The sequence below is a fragment of the Toxotes jaculatrix genome, chromosome 2 (genome assembly GCF_017976425.1).
Source record: "Toxotes jaculatrix isolate fToxJac2 chromosome 2, fToxJac2.pri, whole genome shotgun sequence".
NCBI classification, from domain to species: Eukaryota; Metazoa; Chordata; class Actinopteri; family Toxotidae; genus Toxotes; species Toxotes jaculatrix.
Genome location: NC_054395.1, coordinates 21,988,006 through 22,007,788, shown reverse-complemented (window position 1 = coordinate 22,007,788; position 19,783 = coordinate 21,988,006). Strand labels below are relative to the sequence as shown.

General features: G+C 31.7%; 1 protein-coding gene across 1 annotated transcript; it reads left to right on the top strand.

The window, feature by feature from the left end:
• Window positions 1-866: 866 nt before the first annotated feature.
• On the top strand, window positions 867-19,705 carry LOC121190252 (rhodopsin). The gene is made up of 5 exons (XM_041050842.1): window positions 867-1,227; window positions 1,380-1,548; window positions 1,727-1,892; window positions 18,853-19,092; window positions 19,580-19,705. The coding sequence occupies exons 1-5, from the start codon at window positions 867-869 to the stop codon at window positions 19,703-19,705; spliced, it is 1,062 nt and encodes a 353-aa protein (XP_040906776.1).
• Window positions 19,706-19,783: the final 78 nt, after the last annotated feature.

The window sequence follows — 19,783 nt, the reverse complement described above, 5'->3', positions numbered from 1 at the left end:
TATACTGAAGCTATATGTTTTATAACAGTACTGGGATATGTCACCTGTTATTTAGTCATGAGAATGTATTTTTATATTGTTAAGAAAAACCAGCCTTTTCAATAAACTATTTTGGTATTTTTTTATTACCGTGAGTTTTATTAATAACGTTAGTGAGACACTCTTGAGTTTTTACTCTGTCAGATTGAACTTTAGGATTTGTGTCTGTGAACAGAGCCAGAGTGAGAGTGAATGCTATAAGTGGTGTGCCCCACTGATTCTGATTACACTTAAGGCTCCGAGTTGAGCTCTGCAGTATGCAGTGGTTAGGGATTAGCTTTCATGGATGCAAATAAGTTATATTTCTCAAGAAACTTCATTTGTAGTTGGTCCACTCTGAGTGGTTTAAATCACAGATAGACCGCTTCCTTCTTTACCATCCTCCTACTCTCTCATCTCATTCTGATGGTGCATTGATGCACATGACAGTAATGATGGGGTTTGGCTAGCTGTGGCTGTAACCTCTCACCTTGAAAATGCTTAACATATTGCATAGCTATTTCTGGAGTTTTCTCCTGTAATGCTTTGTGTGTGAATGTGTGAAGGTGGGAGAGAGCGAGACTGAGATTGAGTGTCTTAATTCCATCTCTGCTAACACTTTGCTCCATGCTCGACCCTAATCCGACCGGCCTATTAAAAGGTGCAACGCCTCCTCGGGGGGCTGCAGAGCACACCTTACTTTCACAAGATCCACCCGTCCATTTGTCCTTTCTCCCCCATTTGCACTTCAGCCGCACCACAAGACTGTTTTATTCCGAGAAGAGGCACAGACTGTTTCATCTGGTGTCAAGGTCTCAGAGGAAGAAAACCCATCACCGGCAGCAGTCATGAATGGCACAGAAGGACCCAACTTTTATGTCCCCATGTCTAACAAGACTGGGGTGGTCCGCAGCCCTTTTGAGCAACCTCAGTACTACCTGGCCGAGCCCTGGAAGTACTCTCTCCTGGCTGCGTACATGCTGTTCCTCATCATCACTGCCTTCCCCATCAACTTCCTCACCCTCTATGTCACTGTCAAACACAAAAAGTTGAGGACCCCACTCAACTATGTGCTGCTCAACCTGGCGGTGGCTGACCTCTTCATGGTTGTTGGGGGCTTCACAGTCACGCTCTACACAGCCCTGCATGGATATTTCATCTTAGGGGTCACCGGCTGCAACATTGAAGGATTCTTTGCCACCTTAGGAGGTAAGAGAAAGAACTTCACCATAAATTCACCTACATTCTGATGCTGATGACTGTAAATTTTCTAGAAAAATCTAGAAAACGTAATTGTTGAATATCAGGTAAAAATGTATGCGCTTTATTTAAATGTCAATCTGCTTCATTTTATGTCTCAGGGGAGATTGCTCTCTGGTCTCTGGTGGTTTTGGCTATTGAGCGCTACATTGTGGTCTGTAAGCCAATGACCAACTTCCGCTTTGGGGAAAAACATGCCATCACTGGCCTGGCATTCACGTGGATCATGGCCCTAACCTGTGCTGCACCTCCTCTGTTTGGATGGTCCCGGTACTGTTTATTTCAGACTGTACTCACCATACAAATATAGAAGTAATGATTTACACAATAAAGCACCTTAGAGGTTATTTTTATTTACTTGCAGCACACATACTGTATGTATTAACAAATATTGTGTGTGATAGTGTTGATGGAAATTCTTATATTATTATTACATGTGTGGATGCAGGTACATCCCAGAGGGAATGCAGTGTTCCTGTGGGATTGACTACTACACTCCCAAGCCTGAGATCAACAACACCTCATTCGTCATCTATATGTTTGTCCTCCATTTCTGCATCCCCCTCTTCATCATTTTCTTCTGCTACGGTCGCCTGCTCTGCACTGTGCGAGCGGTAAGAACACCATTGGATGTAATATTAATAATAGGAATGTGATACCTTGTTTGTCCCTGTAGAGAATTTTTTTTTTACCTTTCTCCCCTCTGCAGGGAGGTATGAGCATCACAGAGCAGAGTCTCTGGAGATGTGAGGGACTTAATGGCTCAAGGACACTTCAGGAGGCCAGATCATTGCCAACATGGCAGCTTATACCCAGGTCCTCTAGCTGAAGGGCAGTCTGCCTGCTCGCTGTGTCATCCTGATGCCCTTATTAATAACATAACAACAATTATAATATATTAGTAGTCATGAAGAGTTAACAAAATAACAGAGATTCTTTTGATAAAGATCTGGCCTTTCTGTTTTTAAAGACTCATTCTGTAATTATTCTAGCTAATAAATTATTAGGGATGCACCGATCCACATTTTTTCACTTCAGATCTGATCCCGACACCTGAATTTTAGTGATGGGAATTCTGGGTCTTTTTAGAGAACTGGCTCTTTCGGCTCCCAAGCGGCTCTTCAGATTGTTTTGTTGATTAAATTAAATGACATTTTGAGGCCATAATAAAGTATGACATTTTTTGGCTTGTTTTGAAGCCTTACTATAGTATGACCATTTTTATGACATTTTGAGGCAAAAATTTTTTTTGACTTTTTTTGTCCGATTTTGACGCCTTACTATACTATGACCATTTTTATGACATTTTGAGGTAAAAAAAAATTTGACTTTTTTTGTCCGATTTTGACGCCTTACTATACTATGACCATTTTTATGACATTTTGAGGCAAAAATTTTTTTTGACTTTTTTTGTCCGATTTTGACGGCTTACTATACTATGACCATTTTTATGACATTTTGAGGTAAAAAAAAAAGTGACTTTTTTTGTCCGATTTTGACGCCTTACTATACTATGACCATTTTTATGACATTTTGAGGTCAAAAAAAATGTTGACTTTTTTTGTCCGATTTTGACGCCTTACTATACTATGACCATTTTTATGACATTTTGAGGTAAAAAAATTTTTGATTTTTTTTGTCCGATTTTGACGCATTACTATACTATGACCATTTTTATGACATTTTGAGGTTAAAAAAAAATGTGACTTTTTTTGTCCGATTTTGACGCCTTACTATACTATGACCATTTTTATGACATTTTGAGGCAAAAATTTTTTTTGACTTTTTTTGTCCGATTTTGACGCCTTACTATACTATGACCATTTTTATGACATTTTGAGGTCAAAAAAATTTTGATTTTTTTTGTCCGATTTTGACGCATTACTATACTATGACCATTTTTATGACATTTTGAGGCAAAAATTTTTTTTGACTTTTTTTGTCCGATTTTGACGCCTTACTATACTATGACCATTTTTATGACATTTTGAGGTCAAAAAAATTTTGATTTTTTTTGTCCGATTTTGACGCCTTACTATACTATGACCATTTTTATGACATTTTGAGGTCGAAAAAAAATTTGACTTTTTTTGTCCGATTTTGACGCCTTCCTATACTATGACCATTTTTATGACATTTTGAGGTCAAAAAAAAATTTGACTATTTTTGTCCGATTTTTACGCCTTACTATACTATGACCATTTTTATGACATTTTGAGGTCAAAAAATTTTTTGACTTTTTTTGTCCGATTTTGACGCCTTACTATACTATGACCATTTTTATGACATTTTGAGGTCAAAAAAATTTTGACTTTTTTTGTCCGATTTTGACGCCTTACTATACTATGACCATTTTTATGACATTTTGAGGTCAAAAAAATTTTTGACTTTTTTTGTCCGATTTTGACGCCTTACTATACTATGACCATTTTTATGACATTTTGAGGTTGAAAAAAAATTTGACTTTTTTTGTCCGATTTTGACGCCTTACTATACTATGACCATTTTTATGACATTTTGAGGTTGAAAAAAAATTTGACTTTTTTTGTCCGATTTTGACGCCTTCCTATACTATGACCATTTTTATGACATTTTGAGGTCGAAAAAAAATTTGACTATTTTTGTCCGATTTTTACGCCTTACTATACTATGACCATTTTTATGACATTTTGAGGTCAAAAAATTTTTTGACTTTTTTTGTCCGATTTTGACGCCTTACTATACTATGACCATTTTTATGACATTTTGAGGTCAAAAAAATTTTGACTTTTTTTGTCCGATTTTGACGCCTTACTATACTATGACCATTTTTATGACATTTTGAGGTCAAAAAAAATTTTGACTTTTTTTGTCCGATTTTGACGCCTTACTATACTATGACCATTTTTATGACATTTTGAGGTTGAAAAAAAATTTGACTTTTTTTGTCCGATTTTGACGCCTTACTATACTATGACCATTTTTATGACATTTTGAGGTTGAAAAAAAATTTGACTTTTTTTGTCCGATTTTGACGCCTTCCTATACTATGACCATTTTTATGACATTTTGAGGTAGAAAAAAAATTTGACTATTTTTGTCCGATTTTTACGCCTTACTATACTATGACCATTTTTATGACATTTTGAGGTCAAAAATTTTTTTTGACTTTTTTTGTCCGATTTTGACGCCTTACTATACTATGACCATTTTTATGACATTTTGAGGCTAAAAAAAATTTTGACTTTTTTTGTCCGATTTTGACGCCTTACTATACTATGACCATTTTTATGACATTTTGAGGTAAAAAAAAAACTTGACTTTTTTTGTCCGATTTTGACGCCTTACTATACTATGACCATTTTTATGACATTTTGAGGTTGAAAAAAAATTTGACTTTTTTTGTCCGATTTTGACGCCTTACTATACTATGACCATTTTTATGACATTTTGAGGTTGAAAAAAAATTTGACTTTTTTTGTCCGATTTTGACGCCTTCCTATACTATGACCATTTTTATGACATTTTGAGGTAGAAAAAAAATTTGACTATTTTTGTCCGATTTTTACGCCTTACTATACTATGACCATTTTTATGACATTTTGAGGTCAAAAATTTTTTTTGACTTTTTTTGTCCGATTTTGACGCCTTACTATACTATGACCATTTTTATGACATTTTGAGGCTAAAAAAAATTTTGACTTTTTTTGTCCGATTTTGACGCCTTACTATACTATGACCATTTTTATGACATTTTGAGGTCAAAAAAAAACTTGACTTTTTTTGTCCGATTTTGACGCCTTACTATACTATGACCATTTTTATGACATTTTGATGCTAAAATTTTTTTTGACTTTTTTCGTCCGATTTTGACGCCTTACTATACTATGACCATTTTTATGACATTTTGAGGTCAAAAAAAAATTTGACTTTTTTTGTCCGATTTTGACGCCTTACTATACTATGACCATTTTTATGACATTTTGAGGTCAAAAAAAAATTTGACTTTTTTTGTCCGATTTTGACGCCTTACTATACTATGACCATTTTTATGACATTTTGAGGCTAAATTTTTTTTTGACTTTTTTCGTCCGATTTTGACGCCTTACTATACTATGACCATTTTTATGACATTTTGAGGCAAAAATTTTTTTGGACTTTTTTCGTCCGATTTTGACGCCTTACTATACTATGACCATTTTTATGACATTTTGAGGTCAAAAAAAATTTCGAATTTTTTTTGTCCGATTTTGACGCCTTACTATACTATGACCATTTTTATGACATTTTGAGGCTAAAATTTTTTTTGACTTTTGTCGTCCGATTTTGACGCCTTACTATACTATGACCATTTTTATGACATTTTGAGGCTAAAATTTTTTTTGACTTTTTTCGTCCGATTTTGACGCCTTACTATACTATGACCATTTTTATGACATTTTGAGGTCAAAAAAAAATTTGACTTTTTTTGTCCGATTTTGACGCCTTACTATACTATGACCATTTTTATGACATTTTGAGGTCAAAAAAAATTTTGACTTTTTTTGTCCGATTTTGACGCCTTACTATACTATGACCATTTTTATGACATTTTGAGGTCAAAAAAAATTTTGACTTTTTTTGTCCGATTTTGACGCCTTACTATACTATGACCATTTTTATGACATTTTGAGGCAAAAATTTTTTTTGACTTTTTTCGTCCGATTTTGACGCCTTACTATACTATGACCATTTTTATGACATTTTGAGGTCAAAAAAAAATTTGACTTTTTTTGTCCGATTTTCACGCCTTACTATACTATGACCATTTTTATGACATTTTGAGGTCAAAAAAAAAATTTGACTTTTTTTGTCCGATTTTGACGCCTTACTATACTATGACCATTTTTATGACATTTTGAGGTCAAAAAAAAATTTGACTTTTTTTGTCCGATTTTGACGCCTTACTATACTATGACCATTTTTATGACATTTTGAGGCTAAGTTTTTTTTTGACTTTTTTCGTCCGATTTTGACGCCTTACTATACTATGACCATTTTTATGACATTTTGAGGCAAAGATTTTTTTTGACTTTTTTCGTCCGATTTTGACGCCTTACTATACTATGACCATTTTTATGACATTTTGAGGCAAAAAGATTTTTTTTGACTTTTTTCGTCCGATTTTGACGCCTTACTATACTATGACCATTTTTATGACATTTTGAGGTCAAAAAAAAAATTTGACTTTTTTTGTCCGATTTTCACGCCTTACTATACTATGACCATTTTTATGACATTTTGAGGTCAAAAAAAAAATTTGACTTTTTTTGTCCGATTTTCACGCCTTACTATACTATGACCATTTTTATGACATTTTGAGGTCAAAAAAAATTTTGACTTTTTTTGTCCGATTTTCACGCCTTACTATACTATGACCATTTTTATGACATTTTGAGGCAAAAAATTTTTTGGACTTTTTTCGTCCGATTTTGACGCCTTACTATACTATGACCATTTTTATGACATTTTGAGGTCAAAAAAAATTTTTGAATTTTTTTGTCCGATTTTGACGCCTTACTATACTATGACCATTTTTATGACATTTTGAGGCTAAAATTTTTTTTGACTTTTTTTGTCCGATTTTGACGCCTTACTATACTATGACCATTTTTATGACATTTTGAGGCTAAAATTTTTTTTGACTTTTTTCGTCCGATTTTGACGCCTTACTATACTATGACCATTTTTATGACATTTTGAGGTCAAAAAAAAATTTGACTTTTTTTGTCCGATTTTGACGCCTTACTATACTATGACCATTTTTATGACATTTTGAGGCTAAATTTTTTTGGACTTTTTTCGTCCGATTTTGACGCCTTACTATACTATGACCATTTTTATGACATTTTGAGGCTAAATTTTTTTTTGACTTTTTTTGTCCGATTTTGACGCCTTACTATACTATGACCATTTTTATGACATTTTGAGGCAAAAATTTTTTTTGACTTTTTTTGTCCGATTTTGACGCCTTACTATACTATGACCATTTTTATGACATTTTGAGGTCAAAAAAAAAATTTGACTTTTTTTGTCCGATTTTGACGCCTTACTATACTATGACCATTTTTATGACATTTTGAGGTCAAAAAAAAATTTGACTTTTTTTGTCCGATTTTGACGCCTTACTATACTATGACCATTTTTATGACATTTTGAGGCTAAGTTTTTTTTTGACTTTTTTCGTCCGATTTTGACGCCTTACTATACTATGACCATTTTTATGACATTTTGAGGTCAAAAAAAATTTTGACTTTTTTTGTCCGATTTTGACGCCTTACTATACTATGACCATTTTTATGACATTTTGAGGCAAAAATTTTTTTTGACTTTTTTTGTCCGATTTTGACGCCTTACTATACTATGACCATTTTTATGACATTTTGAGGTCAAAAAAAATTTTGAATTTTTTTGTCCGATTTTGACGCCTTACTATACTATGACCATTTTTATGACATTTTGAGGTTGAAAAAAAATTTGACTTTTTTTGTCCGATTTTGACGCCTTACTATACTATGACCATTTTTATGACATTTTGAGGTTGAAAAAAAATTTGACTTTTTTTGTCCGATTTTGACGCCTTCCTATACTATGACCATTTTTATGACATTTTGAGGTAGAAAAAAAATTTGACTATTTTTGTCCGATTTTTACGCCTTACTATACTATGACCATTTTTATGACATTTTGAGGTCAAAAATTTTTTTTGACTTTTTTTGTCCGATTTTGACGCCTTACTATACTATGACCATTTTTATGACATTTTGAGGCTAAAATTTTTTTTGACTTTTGTCGTCCGATTTTGACGCCTTACTATACTATGACCATTTTTATGACATTTTGAGGCTAAAATTTTTTTTGACTTTTGTCGTCCGATTTTGACGCCTTACTATACTATGACCATTTTTATGACATTTTGAGGCTAAAATTTTTTTTGACTTTTTTCGTCCGATTTTGACGCCTTACTATACTATGACCATTTTTATGACATTTTGAGGTCAAAAAAAAATTTGACTTTTTTTGTCCGATTTTGACGCCTTACTATACTATGACCATTTTTATGACATTTTGAGGTCAAAAAAAAACTTGACTTTTTTTGTCCGATTTTTATGACATTTTGAGGCTAAAAATTTTCTTGACTTTTTTTGTCCGATTTTGACGCCTTACTATACTATGACCATTTTTATGACATTTTGAGGTAAAAAAAAAATTTGACTTTTTTTGTCCGATTTTGACGCCTTACTATACTATGACCATTTTTATGACATTTTGAGGCTAAAATTTTTTTTGACTTTTGTCGTCCGATTTTGACGCCTTACTATACTATGACCATTTTTATGACATTTTGAGGCTAAAATTTTTTTTGACTTTTGTCGTCCGATTTTGACGCCTTACTATACTATGACCATTTTTATGACATTTTGAGGCTAAAATTTTTTTTGACTTTTTTCGTCCGATTTTGACGCCTTACTATACTATGACCATTTTTATGACATTTTGAGGTCAAAAAAAAATTTGACTTTTTTTGTCCGATTTTGACGCCTTACTATACTATGACCATTTTTATGACATTTTGAGGTAAAAAAAAAATTTGACTTTTTTTGTCCGATTTTGACGCCTTACTATACTATGACCATTTTTATGACATTTTGAGGCAAAAAATTTTTTGGACTTTTTTCGTCCGATTTTGACGCCTTACTATACTATGACCATTTTTATGACATTTTGAGGTCAAAAAAAATTTTGAATTTTTTTGTCCGATTTTGACGCCTTACTATACTATGACCATTTTTATGACATTTTGAGGTCAAAAAAAAATTTGACTTTTTTTGTCCGATTTTGACGCCTTACTATACTATGACCATTTTTATGACATTTTGAGGTAAAAAAAAAATTTGACTTTTTTTGTCCGATTTTGACGCCTTACTATACTATGACCATTTTTATGACATTTTGAGGCAAAAAATTTTTTGGACTTTTTTCGTCCGATTTTGACGCCTTACTATACTATGACCATTTTTATGACATTTTGAGGCAAAAATTTTTTTTTGACTTTTTTTGTCCGATTTTGACGCCTTACTATACTATGACCATTTTTATGACATTTTGAGGTCAAAAAAAAAATTTGACTTTTTTTGTCCGATTTTGACGCCTTACTATACTATGACCATTTTTATGACATTTTGAGGCAAAAATTTTTTTTGACTTTTGTCGTCCGATTTTGACGCCTTACTATACTATGACCATTTTTATGACATTTTGAGGCTAAAATTTTTTTTGACTTTTTTCGTCCGATTTTGACGCCTTACTATACTATGACCATTTTTATGACATTTTGAGGTCAAAAAAAAATTTGACTTTTTTTGTCCGATTTTGACGCCTTACTATACTATGACCATTTTTATGACATTTTGAGGTCAAAAAAAATTTTGACTTTTTTTGTCCGATTTTGACGCCTTACTATACTATGACCATTTTTATGACATTTTGAGGTCAAAAAAAAATTTGACTTTTTTTGTCCGATTTTGACGCCTTACTATACTATGACCATTTTTATGACATTTTGAGGCTAAATTTTTTTTTGACTTTTTTCGTCCGATTTTGACGCCTTACTATACTATGACCATTTTTATGACATTTTGAGGCAAAAATTTTTTTGGACTTTTTTCGTCCGATTTTGACGCCTTACTATACTATGACCATTTTTATGACATTTTGAGGTCAAAAAAAATTTTGAATTTTTTTTGTCCGATTTTGACGCCTTACTATACTATGACCATTTTTATGACATTTTGAGGCTAAAATTTTTTTTGACTTTTGTCGTCCGATTTTGACGCCTTACTATACTATGACCATTTTTATGACATTTTGAGGCAAAAATTTTTTTTGACTTTTTTCGTCCGATTTTGACGCCTTACTATACTATGACCATTTTTATGACATTTTGAGGTCAAAAAAAAATTTGACTTTTTTTGTCCGATTTTGACGCCTTACTATACTATGAACATTTTTATGACATTTTGAGGCAAAAAATTTTTTGGACTTTTTTCGTCCGATTTTGACGCCTTACTATACTATGACCATTTTTATGACATTTTGAGGTCAAAAAAAATTTTGAATTTTTTTGTCCGATTTTGACGCCTTACTATACTATGACCATTTTTATGACATTTTGATGCTAAAATTTTTTTTGACTTTTTTCGTCCGATTTTGACGCCTTACTATACTATGACCATTTTTATGACATTTTGAGGTCAAAAAAAAATTTGACTTTTTTTGTCCGATTTTGACGCCTTACTATACTATGACCATTTTTATGACATTTTGAGGTCAAAAAAAAACTTGACTTTTTTTGTCCGATTTTTATGACATTTTGAGGCTAAAAATTTTCTTGACTTTTTTTGTCCGATTTTGACGCCTTACTATACTATGACCATTTTTATGACATTTTGAGGTAAAAAAAAAATTTGACTTTTTTTGTCCGATTTTGACGCCTTACTATACTATGACCATTTTTATGACATTTTGAGGCTAAAATTTTTTTTGACTTTTGTCGTCCGATTTTGACGCCTTACTATACTATGACCATTTTTATGACATTTTGAGGCTAAAATTTTTTTTGACTTTTGTCGTCCGATTTTGACGCCTTACTATACTATGACCATTTTTATGACATTTTGAGGCTAAAATTTTTTTTGACTTTTTTCGTCCGATTTTGACGCCTTACTATACTATGACCATTTTTATGACATTTTGAGGTCAAAAAAAAATTTGACTTTTTTTGTCCGATTTTGACGCCTTACTATACTATGACCATTTTTATGACATTTTGAGGTAAAAAAAAAATTTGACTTTTTTTGTCCGATTTTGACGCCTTACTATACTATGACCATTTTTATGACATTTTGAGGCAAAAAATTTTTTGGACTTTTTTCGTCCGATTTTGACGCCTTACTATACTATGACCATTTTTATGACATTTTGAGGTCAAAAAAAATTTTGAATTTTTTTGTCCGATTTTGACGCCTTACTATACTATGACCATTTTTATGACATTTTGAGGTCAAAAAAAAATTTGACTTTTTTTGTCCGATTTTGACGCCTTACTATACTATGACCATTTTTATGACATTTTGAGGTAAAAAAAAAATTTGACTTTTTTTGTCCGATTTTGACGCCTTACTATACTATGACCATTTTTATGACATTTTGAGGCAAAAAATTTTTTGGACTTTTTTCGTCCGATTTTGACGCCTTACTATACTATGACCATTTTTATGACATTTTGAGGCAAAAATTTTTTTTTGACTTTTTTTGTCCGATTTTGACGCCTTACTATACTATGACCATTTTTATGACATTTTGAGGTCAAAAAAAAAATTTGACTTTTTTTGTCCGATTTTGACGCCTTACTATACTATGACCATTTTTATGACATTTTGAGGCAAAAATTTTTTTTGACTTTTGTCGTCCGATTTTGACGCCTTACTATACTATGACCATTTTTATGACATTTTGAGGCTAAAATTTTTTTTGACTTTTTTCGTCCGATTTTGACGCCTTACTATACTATGACCATTTTTATGACATTTTGAGGTCAAAAAAAAATTTGACTTTTTTTGTCCGATTTTGACGCCTTACTATACTATGACCATTTTTATGACATTTTGAGGTCAAAAAAAATTTTGACTTTTTTTGTCCGATTTTGACGCCTTACTATACTATGACCATTTTTATGACATTTTGAGGTCAAAAAAAAATTTGACTTTTTTTGTCCGATTTTGACGCCTTACTATACTATGACCATTTTTATGACATTTTGAGGCTAAATTTTTTTTTGACTTTTTTCGTCCGATTTTGACGCCTTACTATACTATGACCATTTTTATGACATTTTGAGGCAAAAATTTTTTTGGACTTTTTTCGTCCGATTTTGACGCCTTACTATACTATGACCATTTTTATGACATTTTGAGGTCAAAAAAAATTTTGAATTTTTTTTGTCCGATTTTGACGCCTTACTATACTATGACCATTTTTATGACATTTTGAGGCTAAAATTTTTTTTGACTTTTGTCGTCCGATTTTGACGCCTTACTATACTATGACCATTTTTATGACATTTTGAGGCAAAAATTTTTTTTGACTTTTTTCGTCCGATTTTGACGCCTTACTATACTATGACCATTTTTATGACATTTTGAGGTCAAAAAAAAATTTGACTTTTTTTGTCCGATTTTGACGCCTTACTATACTATGAACATTTTTATGACATTTTGAGGCAAAAAATTTTTTGGACTTTTTTCGTCCGATTTTGACGCCTTACTATACTATGACCATTTTTATGACATTTTGAGGTCAAAAAAAATTTTGAATTTTTTTGTCCGATTTTGACGCCTTACTATACTATGACCATTTTTATGACATTTTGATGCTAAAATTTTTTTTGACTTTTTTCGTCCGATTTTGACGCCTTACTATACTATGACCATTTTTATGACATTTTGAGGTCAAAAAAAAATTTGACTTTTTTTGTCCGATTTTGACGCCTTACTATACTATGACCATTTTTATGACATTTTGAGGTCAAAAAAAAATTTGACTTTTTTTGTCCGATTTTGACGCCTTACTATACTATGACCATTTTTATGACATTTTGAGGCTAAATTTTTTTTTGACTTTTTTCGTCCGATTTTGACGCCTTACTATACTATGACCATTTTTATGACATTTTGAGGCAAAAATATTTTTGGACTTTTTTCGTCCGATTTTGACGCCTTACTATACTATGACCATTTTTATGACATTTTGAGGTCAAAAAAAATTTTGAATTTTTTTTGTCCGATTTTGACGCCTTACTATACTATGACCATTTTTATGACATTTTGAGGCTAAAATTTTTTTTGACTTTTGTCGTCCGATTTTGACGCCTTACTATACTATGACCATTTTTATGACATTTTGAGGCTAAAATTTTTTTTGACTTTTTTCGTCCGATTTTGACGCCTTACTATACTATGACCATTTTTATGACATTTTGAGGTCAAAAAAAAATTTGACTTTTTTTGTCCGATTTTGACGCCTTACTATACTATGACCATTTTTATGACATTTTGAGGTCAAAAAAAATTTTGACTTTTTTTGTCCGATTTTGACGCCTTACTATACTATGACCATTTTTATGACATTTTGAGGTCAAAAAAAAATTTGACTTTTTTTGTCCGATTTTGACGCCTTACTATACTATGACCATTTTTATGACATTTTGAGGCAAAAATTTTTTTGGACTTTTTTCGTCCGATTTTGACGCCTTACTATACTATGACCATTTTTATGACATTTTGAGGCTAAATTTTTTTTTGACTTTTTTCGTCCGATTTTGACGCCTTACTATACTATGACCATTTTTATGACATTTTGAGGTCAAAAAAAATTTTGACTTTTTTTGTCCGATTTTGACGCCTTACTATACTATGACCATTTTTATGACATTTTGAGGCAAAAATTTTTTTTGACTTTTTTCGTCCGATTTTGACGCCTTACTATACTATGACCATTTTTATGACATTTTGAGGTCAAAAAAAAACTTGACTTTTTTTGTCCGATTTTCACGCCTTACTATACTATGACCATTTTTATGACATTTTGAGGTCAAAAAAAAAATTTGACTTTTTTTGTCCGATTTTGACGCCTTACTATACTATGACCATTTTTATGACATTTTGAGGTCAAAAAAAAATTTGACTTTTTTTGTCCGATTTTGACGCCTTACTATACTATGACCATTTTTATGACATTTTGAGGCTAAGTTTTTTTTTGACTTTTTTCGTCCGATTTTGACGCCTTACTATACTATGACCATTTTTATGACATTTTGAGGCAAAAATTTTTTTTGACTTTTTTCGTCCGATTTTGACGCCTTACTATACTATGACCATTTTTATGACATTTTGAGGCAAAAAGATTTTTTTTGACTTTTTTCGTCCGATTTTGACGCCTTACTATACTATGACCATTTTTATGACATTTTGAGGTCAAAAAAAAAATTTGACTTTTTTTGTCCGATTTTCACGCCTTACTATACTATGACCATTTTTATGACATTTTGAGGTCAAAAAAAAAATTTGACTTTTTTTGTCCGATTTTCACGCCTTACTATACTATGACCATTTTTATGACATTTTGAGGTCAAAAAAAATTTTGACTTTTTTTGTCCGATTTTCACGCCTTACTATACTATGACCATTTTTATGACATTTTGAGGCAAAAAATTTTTTGGACTTTTTTCGTCCGATTTTGACGCCTTACTATACTATGACCATTTTTATGACATTTTGAGGTCAAAAAAAATTTTTGAATTTTTTTGTCCGATTTTGACGCCTTACTATACTATGACCATTTTTATGACATTTTGAGGCTAAAATTTTTTTTGACTTTTTTTGTCCGATTTTGACGCCTTACTATACTATGACCATTTTTATGACATTTTGAGGCTAAAATTTTTTTTGACTTTTTTCGTCCGATTTTGACGCCTTACTATACTATGACCATTTTTATGACATTTTGAGGTCAAAAAAAAATTTGACTTTTTTTGTCCGATTTTGACGCCTTACTATACTATGACCATTTTTATGACATTTTGAGGCTAAATTTTTTTGGACTTTTTTCGTCCGATTTTGACGCCTTACTATACTATGACCATTTTTATGACATTTTGAGGCTAAATTTTTTTTTGACTTTTTTTGTCCGATTTTGACGCCTTACTATACTATGACCATTTTTATGACATTTTGAGGTCAAAAAAAAAATTTGACTTTTTTTGTCCGATTTTGACGCCTTACTATACTATGACCATTTTTATGACATTTTGAGGTCAAAAAAAAATTTGACTTTTTTTGTCCGATTTTGACGCCTTACTATACTATGACCATTTTTATGACATTTTGAGGCTAAGTTTTTTTTTGACTTTTTTCGTCCGATTTTGACGCCTTACTATACTATGACCATTTTTATGACATTTTGAGGTCAAAAAAAATTTGACTTTTTTTGTCCGATTTTGACGCCTTCCTATACTATGACAATTTTTATGACATTTTGAGGTAGAAAAAAAATGTGACTATTTTTGTCCGATTTTTACGCCTTACTATACTATGACCATTTTTATGACATTTTGAGGTCAAAAATTTTTTTTGACTTTTTTTGTCCGATTTTGACGCCTTACTATACTATGACCATTTTTATGACATTTTGAGGCTAAAATTTTTTTTGACTTTTGTCGTCCGATTTTGACGCCTTACTATACTATGACCATTTTTATGACATTTTGAGGCTAAAATTTTTTTTGACTTTTGTCGTCCGATTTTGACGCCTTACTATACTATGACCATTTTTATGACATTTTGAGGCTAAAATTTTTTTTGACTTTTTTCGTCCGATTTTGACGCCTTACTATACTATGACCATTTTTATGACATTTTGAGGTCAAAAAAAAATTTGACTTTTTTTGTCCGATTTTGACGCCTTACTATACTATGACCATTTTTATGACATTTTGAGGTAAAAAAAAAATTTGACTTTTTTTGTCCGATTTTGACGCCTTACTATACTATGACCATTTTTATGACATTTTGAGGCAAAAAATTTTTTGGACTTTTTTCGTCCGATTTTGACGCCTTACTATACTATGACCATTTTTATGACATTTTGAGGTCAAAAAAAATTTTGAATTTTTTTGTCCGATTTTGACGCCTTACTATACTATGACCATTTTTATGACATTTTGAGGTCAAAAAAAAATTTGACTTTTTTTGTCCGATTTTGACGCCTTACTATACTATGACCATTTTTATGACATTTTGAGGTAAAAAAAAAATTTGACTTTTTTTGTCCGATTTTGACGCCTTACTATACTATGACCATTTTTATGACATTTTGAGGCAAAAAATTTTTTGGACTTTTTTCGTCCGATTTTGACGCCTTACTATACTATGACCATTTTTATGACATTTTGAGGCAAAAATTTTTTTTTGACTTTTTTTGTCCGATTTTGACGCCTTACTATACTATGACCATTTTTATGACATTTTGAGGTCAAAAAAAAAATTTGACTTTTTTTGTCCGATTTTGACGCCTTACTATACTATGACCATTTTTATGACATTTTGAGGCAAAAATTTTTTTTGACTTTTGTCGTCCGATTTTGACGCCTTACTATACTATGACCATTTTTATGACATTTTGAGGCTAAAATTTTTTTTGACTTTTTTCGTCCGATTTTGACGCCTTACTATACTATGACCATTTTTATGACATTTTGAGGTCAAAAAAAAATTTGACTTTTTTTGTCCGATTTTGACGCCTTACTATACTATGACCATTTTTATGACATTTTGAGGTCAAAAAAAAAATTTGACTTTTTTTGTCCGATTTTGACGCCTTACTATACTATGACCATTTTTATGACATTTTGAGGCAAAAAATTTTTTGGACTTTTTTCGTCCGATTTTGACGCCTTACTATACTATGACCATTTTTATGACATTTTGAGGTCAAAAAAAATGTTTAATTTTTTTGTCCGATTTTGACGCCTTACTATACTATGACCATTTTTATGACATTTTGAGGTCAAAAAAAAATTTGACTTTTTTTGTCCGATTTTGACGCCTTACTATACTATGACCATTTTTATGACATTTTGAGGTCAAAAAAAAATTTGACTTTTTTTGTCCGATTTTGACGCCTTACTATACTATGACCATTTTTATGACATTTTGAGGTCAAAAAAAAACTTGACTTTTTTTGTCCGATTTTTATGACATTTTGAGGCTAAAAATTTTCTTGACTTTTTTTGTCCGATTTTGACGCCTTACTATACTATGACCATTTTTATGACATTTTGAGGTAAAAAAAAAATTTGACTTTTTTTGTCCGATTTTGACGCCTTACTATACTATGACCATTTTTATGACATTTTGAGGTCAAAAAAAAAATTGACTTTTTTTTGTCCGATTTTGACGCCTTACTATACTATGACCATTTTTATGACATTTTGAGTCAAAATTTTTTTTTGACTTTTTTTGTCCGATTTTGACGCCTTACTATACTATGACCATTTTTATGACATTTTGAGGCTAAAAATTTTTTTGACTTTTTTTGTCCGATTTTGACGCCTTACTATACTATGACCATTTTTATGACATTTTGAGGTCAAAAAAAATTTGACTTTTTTTGTCCGATTTTGACGCCTTACTATACTATGACCATTTTTATGACATTTTGAGGTCAAAAAAAAATTTGACTTTTTTTGTCCGATTTTGACGCCTTACTATACTATGACCATTTTTATGACATTTTGAGGTCAAAAAAAATTTTTGATTTTTTTTGTCCGATTTTGACGCCTTACTATACTATGACCATTTTTATGACATTTTGAGGTCAAAAAAAAAATTGACTTTTTTTGTCCGATTTTGACGCCTTACTATACTATGACCATTTTTATGACATTTTGAAGCTAAAAATTTTCTTGACATTTTTTGTCCGATTTTGACTCCTTACTATACTATGACCATTTTTATGACATTTTGAGGTAAAAAATTTTCTTGACATTTTTTGTCCGATTTTGACGCCTTACTATACTATGACCATTTTTATGACATTTTGAGGCTAAAATTTTTTTTGACTTTTTTTGTCCGATTTTGACGCCTTACTATACTATGACCATTTTTATGACATTTTGAGGCTAAAAATTTTCTTGACTTTTTTTGTCCGATTTTGACGCCTTACTATACTATGACCATTTTTATGACATTTTGAGGCTAAATTTTTTTTTGACTTTTTTTGTCCGATTTTGACGCCTTACTATACTATGACCATTTTTATGACATTTTGAGGTCAAAAAAAAATTTGACTTTTTTTGTCCGATTTTCACGCCTTACTATACTATGACCATTTTTATGACATTTTGAGGTAAAAAAAAATTAGACTTTTTTTGTCCGATTTTGACGCCTTACTATACTATGACCATTTTTATGACATTTTGAGGTCAAAAAAAAATTTGACTTTTTTTGTCCGATTTTGACGCCTTACTATACTATGACCATTTTTATGACATTTTGAGGCCAAAAAAAATTGACTTTTTTTATCCGATTTTGACACCTTACTGTACTATGACCATTTTTATGACATTTTGAGGCAAAAAATTTTTTTGACTTTTTTTGTCCGATTTTGACGCCTTACTATACTATGACCATTTTTATGAAATTTTGAGGCAAAAATTTTTTTTGACTTTTTTTGTCCGATTTTGACGCCTTACTATACTATGACCATTTTGATGACATTTTTAGGTTAAAAAAAGTTTTGATGTTTTTTGGCACATTTTGAGACCATACTCAATTATAACTTTTTAACCCTTCAACAGCATGAGAAAACATGACTAATTTACTGTAAATTTGGCTGTTTTCTACTTTTGGTCAATTAATTATAAGACCTGTCAGTTTGGTAGCCAAATCCTATGCTGTAGTTTTTTTAAGTTAATAAGCTTTATCTGTCTGTGCTCAGGCTGCGGCCCAGCAGCAGGAGTCTGAAACCACCCAGAGAGCCGAGAAAGAAGTGACACGTATGGTCATTGTCATGGTGATCTCCTTCCTGGTGTGCTGGGTTCCCTATGCCACCGTGGCTTGGTACATCTTTGCCAATCAGGGAACTGAGTTTGGACCGGTATTCATGACTGCTCCAGCCTTCTTCGCCAAGAGTGCTGCTCTGTACAATCCAGTCATCTACATTCTGCTAAACAGACAGGTATGTGAGGCAAATGTCCTGGTTTGGTTGTTCTTTGTATCAGACTTGCTGGTGTGTACTATTGTCTTGCTGAAGACTATCAGTGGCTTTGGATTATTACCCTTACCTCCTGTGATATTTCTGTAGCAATGAGTTGTTTGGAGTAAGAGAGACATTTCCTCACTAAAAGCCTCAAACAGTTTGATTTAAAAAAAAACTGTTCAAGGCACAGAATAACCCAAAGATTTGTCCAAAAAAAAAAATAACGCCATGAAATAATATAACAAGAACTTAGACATTAACAATATTTTAAGTACATTTTGTAGATAATATTTCTGTACTTCTCTTTACGTAGTTTGAAATCAGGGCTTTTACTTGTAGTATTTTAAACAATGTACAGGTACTTTTTACTTATTTGCTTAAAGGATCTGAAGACTTTTTCCACTCCTGAGTGAAGATGTATCATAGATGTGATCCAGATTTCCTTCTTCTTCTTTTCGGTCTTCAGTTCAGAAACTGCATGATCACCACGGTGTGCTGTGGAAAGAATCCATTTGGAGATGATGAGGCCGCTGCCGCTGTCTCCAAAACCCAGACTTCATCTGTTACCTCTAGCCAGGTGGCCCCTGCTTGACCTGCCCACCCCACCCCACCTGACTCCTTTCCTCCATGTCCCATCTGTCCCTGCGCACCTAGGGACCCTCCACCGCCA

Excerpts from the sequence above, each read along its gene's own strand:
- LOC121190252 (XM_041050842.1), top strand. The coding sequence starts at position 867 with ATGAATGGCACAGAAGGACCCAACTTTTATGTCCCCATGTCTAACAAG. Across the intron at positions 1,228-1,379 it reads ATTCTTTGCCACCTTAGGAG|GGGAGATTGCTCTCTGGTCT; the intron begins GTAAGAGAAAGA and ends TTTATGTCTCAG. Across the intron at positions 1,549-1,726 it reads CCTCTGTTTGGATGGTCCCG|GTACATCCCAGAGGGAATGC; the intron begins GTACTGTTTATT and ends GTGTGGATGCAG.